Below are 6,891 nucleotides of genomic sequence, written 5' to 3'. Positions count from 1 at the left end.
TCTTTGCAGAAAGTTAAATCTGCCATGTTAAAGACATAATCACAGAATGTTTGTTAAGGAACCATTGGAGTTATTTAATATACAGGAGTCAATGTTATGGTAATATTATATTTAAAATGAAATTTTTGATCGAAAAACTAGAATCACTGATGTGCCTTTTCTTTCTGTGTGGAAATATAAAATAAACAAAACTGAAAATTAAGTTTTATTTTTGAAAGACTTCTTTCACTACACACATTAACACAAAATGTTACCCTTTAATGACATCAAATGCTCACATTATATAAATTCAAGTTTATTTCACATTAAAAACAGGTTCCAGTTTTATTCTAGGCACAACTCTGAAGTAAAATAGTCGTGATGCACTTCGTATGATGGGATACTTTATGTCCTATTCGACAAATTACGACCCAAATGATTAAGTAGAATTTACCCGGTTTGATGATCTGACCCAAAATAACTTTTCATCATGATTGTTTGGCATTTATTTGAGTTGCTAGACAGGAAATGGGTGAAGAGAGAAGTGAAAGACATACAGCAAAGATCTCTGGGTGGGGACCGGAGGCTGTGGTACCCGCGTCAAAGACTGAGGCCAACGTACACGGGTCGCATTTGCTGCCCCTGTGCCACAACCGCTCCCCCAAAATATTGTTTTTTTTAATGTAATATAATAAATCATGATGCAGAAAGGCTCTAATGAATTTTGACTGAATGAGAATAATCATAAAACATTTTACAAGAAGGTATTGTGTCATAATCCCTGTTTACTAACAGAACGGTAAGCCTCTTGTCGTGTACATACCAATTAATAAAATGGCTTTACCCTTAAAAAAGGGATGTTTATAGCTGGTCATGATATGGAAAATGTTCACTTACTGAAATTAACCGGATGAAGTCCACAAAAAAAATTGTTTAGCAATAAGAAACAAGATAATAAAGAAGCTTAGTGCTGATGAGAATGATATACGAAATGAATTTAGTATAAAAGAAACAAAGAATAATTCCAGGTTAGAATAAAGTACTTAAAGCTGCATAAAGGTCAGCACAGTATCTTACCCACGACATACAATAAAGTGTTTTCTTTCTGATTTCCACCAGTACAACCATTTAAAACTGATGCATCTAGATCAGGGGAGTTAAGATCAAGTCTTCTAGGGCCTAACACGCTTAAATCTAAAGGCTGAACTGCTTTCTCAACACGCAATCGAAATCCACCGAGTCCAGCTAATGACCTAATTATTTGATAAAGCGTTTAACTAAAGGACTGGAGTTTGAGACCCCTGATCTAGATTTAATTGAAAAAAACTACATCCAATTACTAATGCAGTCATTTTGGATGCACATGCCTGTGAATCCATTCAAATTTATTAAAATTCCCACACCCAGTGGGTGTGCTAAAGTAATGTATATGAGTTCCCCCCCCCCCCTTTTTAACAGTCTGATTTGTTTGTTTGTCTGGATTTCAGACATCAGAGCCCAGAGGTTCCTGTCCTTCGTGAATTCTCATGTGAGAATTCAAATATTTGGTTTTAGTGAAGCCTCGGCCGCAAACTGAACAACTGAAGGCTTTTTCTCCGCTGTGAACCCTTGTGTGGGTCACAAAATCCTGTTTCCGTCTAAAAGTTGCCGCACAAACGGAGCAGCTGAAGGGTTTCTCCCCCGTGTGAATTCTCGTGTGCTCCGTCAGCGCGTTCTTCCATTTGAACGTGGCCTTGCAGACGAAGCAGGTGTAAGGTTTCTCCCCCGTGTGGCTCCTCATGTGACGGTTCAGGCCCACGTTGTGTCTGTACCTCTGGCCACAGGTGGAGCAGGTGAAAGGCTTCTCACCTGTGTGGGTTCTCATGTGCTGTGTCAAAGTATATTTTCTTCTGAAGGTTGCGTCGCACAAAGTGCAGCCGAAGGGTCTTTCCCCCGTGTGGATTCTCGTGTGCTCCACGTAGGAATTCTTCCACGTAAAAGTTGCGTTGCAGACGGAGCAGCTGAAGGGTTTTTCCCCCGTGTGGACCCTCGTGTGCTCCAGAAAAATGCTCCTCCATCTGAAGGTGGCCTTGCAGAAAGAGCAGGTGTAAGGTTTCTCTCCTGTGTGGCCCTTCATGTGGCGTCTCAGGCCCACGCTGTATCGATAGCTCTGACCACAGATGGAGCAGCTGAAAGGTTTCTCGCCTGTGTGGGTTCTCAGGTGTTGCACCAAAGTGTACTTTCTTTTAAAAGTCGCATCACAAAAGGAGCAGCTGAAGGGTCTCCCTCCTGTGTGGACCTTTCTGTGTCTTAGCAGACGTTCCCGGTGGCTGAACGCTTTACCGCAATCGCTGCAGGTGTGTAGTTTATACTCGATGTCACAGATTATATCACCCGATTTTAAGCACGGCTGTGGTTCATCGCTCTCCTCCCACTTTCCATCGCTGACGTCTGTCTCTGAAGAAGCTGAACTTTTTTCTTCATGGTCTGATTCTAAACACTCATCTGGTTCTGGTATCGTCGGGTCTATATTCTCCTCAGTCTGGATGTGATGAAGCCTTGAAGACTCAGGATTCTCTTGATCATCTTCACTCTTGATGGTATTGAAGGTGAAGTCTATAATCTCAGCATCTTCGTGTTCCTCTTTAATCTCAGGGGGCTTCTGGTCCAGTTTGAGACTCCAGTTCTTCTCTTCAGGTGGAAGCTCCTCTTTGATCCCCAAGAACTGGTGGACATCTCCAGAACACAAAAACACATCACAAAATATCCTTAGTTTTAAGCATATATGCGACAAGTTTACCCAGATACTCTACTCTTTGGTGACTGTTTTAGTTTAATTCCTGCTGTAAATGTAATTTATTTCATTTTTATCCAGGAACCAAGCAGCTAAATGAGTAAAACATATGTTGAATGCAAGAACAAAAGGTAAACAGAAAAGAAGTCTAAACATTCTGATGTCAAACTGTATTTTTTTTTTTTAAAGACACTTTAAAAAGGTTTCCCCATTTTGTCACATTCAACCGCAAACGTCAATGTATTTAATTGAATCCTATGAGATAAACCAAAACAAACATAAATGTGAGGTGCAGTCAAAAAAGCACATGTTTTATAAAGCTTTTTAAAAATAAAAACATCGAGGAGTGCAAAACATCCAGAAGAAATTGAGTTTGAAGTTTTCCACAAGCCATGCAGGCAAACATGGAAAAGTGCTCTGGTCAGATGAGAACTAAAGTAAACCTTTTGGCCTGGATGTAAAACACTACATGTGGAGGATAAGTAACGTTACATGTTATCTCCATAATGAAACAAAGGAGTGGCACCATCATGCAATGGATGCTTCAAACTTGACAGGAAGATGGAGCTGAGACCAGCTCAATCCTGGAAGATAACCTGTTGGAGAGTGCAAAAGACTTGTGACGGGGTGAAGGCTCACGTTATATTGGGATAATGACCCTAAACATACAGCCATGTGTCTGAACATGTGGTAGTAGGTCACGATCAAAGCCCAGACATCAATTCAATTGAGAACTGATGTTTAGAGACGCTATAAATCTGAGCTTTAAATTATTTAGCCAAAAAAAAGTAGGAGGAAAAAACAATCTCTCAATGTGCGAAGCAGCTGGAGATAAACTCGAACTCACTTGATGCTGTAATGGCAGAAAAAGATGATTGTACAAATGATTGACTCAGGGGGGAATGAATACAGATACATATGGTTTTTATTTTTAAATATTTGTAGAAAACAATCCAAGTTTCATTTCTGTTGGTCTGTCGCATAATATGTTAATAAAATATACTGAGGTTAGTGATTATAATGTGGCAAAATAAGGAAAAGTTCAAGGAGTACGAATACTTTTAAACGGCACTTCATATGTACAGAAATACAGTTAGCTGTACTTCTACTTTTATCAGGTGACTATAATACTCCTGATCCCTTTTATATGGCCAGATTACACCACCCAAACAGACACTTTATAACGAATAAAGATTCTTAAAGCTTATTTTGGAAAAGAATATATAAAAACTCCGGTTTAAGCCACTGTCTTCCACATTAGGCAGCTAATTAAATGTCTTAAGTAGAAATAGCTTTAGCCTCGATGAGGAACACATGGTTACCGTTAGTTCTGGCTGATTCGTCAAAGGGTTTTATTCTCAGATTCTCCATTGCTGTCAGTCTCTGATGTTCAGATATTTTTAACCGCTCTCCATAATCCTGGGCTCATAAGCTGACCGCAGTAGCAAGCTAAGCATCTGACTGACACCGAATGAGAAAAAAAATACTTTTGAAAACAACCTGAGCAACACTTAAGAATCCTAAAACCTTATAGCGGCTTAAAATGTTGGAGGTTGGGGAAACTGGCGACAACAGCGCGTCCGTTTATATGGCTGGAGGCTGCGTAGAGTAATCACTTCCGTTGACACGCTAAAGTACTTCCGGATTCCCTTCTAAATAAAAGCCTCCAATACCTAAACTAGTTCTGTCCGTTCTAGGCGTTAGACGGCTCTCTGTTTTATTTTAGATTATGAAAAGCAGTGAGATTATTTGCTATTGTATAATAGATAAAAAAAACATCATTATTTACTTCAACAAACGAGAGATAGAAATTTTATATGGAAAATGGATTAACTAGGAAAAACTATTAAAGGCTAAGGATGCAATTTTTTCCACGGTGATTTACTTGTTAGACTTAAATAAATATTAATAAGTATATATTTGATTCTGACTTGTTTAGCTCTGATTTATTTTATTTCAATAATGCACCAAAGCGTTTCCTATCATATTTTAATGTGGGCCTTCAAAACGGACCCAAATTATTAGATCTGATTCCTATAGATTTACCCTTAGCAAAAAGTAGTTTTGGAACAACGGAGCTCCAGGTGGTGCAGGGCCGTCAAACAGCAGCTGGCCCTGTGGAGACGTTGCACACTAGAACAAAAATATTTTTAATCAAAGTACCTCCTGACTGCATTAAAACACCTCAGAAGATAATATCATATAATCAGTGTGCGATTTGCAAAAAAAACAGAGGGGGGGACCACATGCAGCTCCTTCGCCATCTAGTGGTCGCTTGCCGTAGCTACAATTCGATCAATCGCCCAGAATGCCTTGTGACGTCACCTGCCTTCTGCCTGGCCAAGCATACTCGTCACCGACTATGACGTGTCATAGCTCCCATTATGACGCAACTCTCTCTCTCTTTATAGTTCCATCTCTGTATAGTTTCAATCACTCGCGATCGACCTTGCACCAGGATAGACAGAGTTTTTTGCCCACCACTTGTTTTCAAAATGAATTTTTTCAGAAGGGAAAGCCGTTTTCACAGGGATCTACCCTACCAAGAGCATCTCAGAATCGCTGTAGTATCTATATTGACTAAAGTATATACAACCCTGACAGGGTTAGATCAATGTAGAGCTCTCTCTGAAAGGGAAAAGGGAACGTTTACAAGTATCCTTGATGCAACTTTGGAGACTCTTCAAGTCCCACAGAACAAGCACCTGAACGTGACGATAATTCAAGAGGTTTGTAGGATTATGGTCAACTATTTTAGAGATAAGTACCATTTAGATGCGAAGGATCTGTTTTCAAATGGAAGTGTAGAGTTAATTGAGGAGTTTGCTTTCAAACTGAGGAAGACGATAAGGAAAGCTGTCCGTCACTTCTATTCACTGTAATAGTCTCTTTGGATTCATGAAATTATTGATGTGGTGTTTGTGAAACTTACTCCGCTTGCTTAAAGTTTCACATGAAAAGGGGATCATGGCGTGTAGAGAATTGCCAATTAAATTTTATCTGTGGCCTGTGAGCTTCTCCAGCTTTTTCCAGTTTGACTCTAACTGGCAGCTTAAACAAATTTTTTTTTTTAAATTGCTAATAAGTATTCACCCATACAAAAAAAAAGGAGGAAAACAGAAGAACATGTTTTCTGTGGGTTTTCTCCAGGCGCTCTGGTTCCCCCAGTTGTATTTTGTCTTTTTCCAGTCTGCCTCCTTGCTGTCTACAACGTAGACAAGGGAAAGGGAAAAGAGAACGTTTTCAAGTATTCTTGATGCAACTTTGGAGACTCTTAAAGTCCCACAGGACAGGCCCCTGAACTTCAAAATAATTCAAGAGGTTTGTAGTATTATGGTCAACTATTTTGAAGAAAAGTACCGGTTAGATATGCAGGTTAGGTTTTCAAATGGAAGTTAATTGAGGAATTTGCTGTCAATTGCTAATAAGTATTCATTCATACAACAAAAAATGGAAGAAAACAGAAGAACGTATGTTTTCTGTGGGTTTTCTCCAGGCGCTCTGGTTCCCCCAGTTTAATTTTAGCAGTTTGATGGTAAAATGTTGTATGGCTGTATACAGTCATTGCATATCTATAGGTGTGTGTGTTGTTTCTAAAATGACCCGTTTATTGGCTAATTTAAGTAATGAAGAAAATGCTTTTGTTGTACAGTTTGAGACTGCTATGTTTGTAATAAAACCAATTTTAAAGAGAAAAAGCCATAAACCCAAAAAGCTCCAGTGGTGTAAAAAGGTAACACATTCACTTTTGAGTGAAAGTACCAGGATCGAGTCCGGGCAGGGATATTTTAGAAAATATAAAAGCTCAGTCAATTATTACCATTATTTGTCATGATTCTGAGTGAGTCTGTCTCTTTGAGCATTTAAGCGCGTCATTCTGCAAGCGAGTAATCTGCTAGGGACCTGTTTGTAACTTTCCAATTAGCCTCAGAGCTGCTAAACAGATTTTTTTTTGCATGATAGTTGCCATGCGTGGTGCTTTTAAACCACGCCTAGACTTTGAGTTCTGAGGCCGCTGTGCTTTCTACTGCATTTTTCCAGATCCTTAGTTACGTGCCGCTCTTTTTGCAAACCCAGAGTGTAGGATCACAAGACAGACCAGCAACAAACTTACCTGGAATTTATCAAAAATTTCCTGC

General features: G+C 39.3%; 1 protein-coding gene across 1 annotated transcript; it reads right to left on the bottom strand.

Annotated features, from left to right (window-relative positions):
* Positions 1–282: 282 nt before the first annotated feature.
* On the bottom strand, positions 283–4,344 carry LOC110366364 (zinc finger protein 501). Its single transcript, XM_012879273.3, has 2 exons — positions 4,075–4,344; positions 283–2,694 (listed from the first exon to the last, which is right to left on the bottom strand). Exons 1-2 carry the CDS (start codon positions 4,121–4,123, stop codon positions 1,463–1,465), a joined length of 1,281 nt encoding a protein of 426 aa, XP_012734727.2. The 5' UTR covers positions 4,124–4,344; the 3' UTR covers positions 283–1,462.
* Between the last annotated feature and the right edge of the window lie 2,547 nt (positions 4,345–6,891).

Source organism: Fundulus heteroclitus, chromosome 13, assembly GCF_011125445.2.
Source record: "Fundulus heteroclitus isolate FHET01 chromosome 13, MU-UCD_Fhet_4.1, whole genome shotgun sequence".
Taxonomy (NCBI): domain Eukaryota; kingdom Metazoa; phylum Chordata; class Actinopteri; order Cyprinodontiformes; family Fundulidae; genus Fundulus; species Fundulus heteroclitus.
Note: the sequence above shows the minus strand (reverse complement) of the source record. Positions and strands in the feature narration are given on the sequence as shown.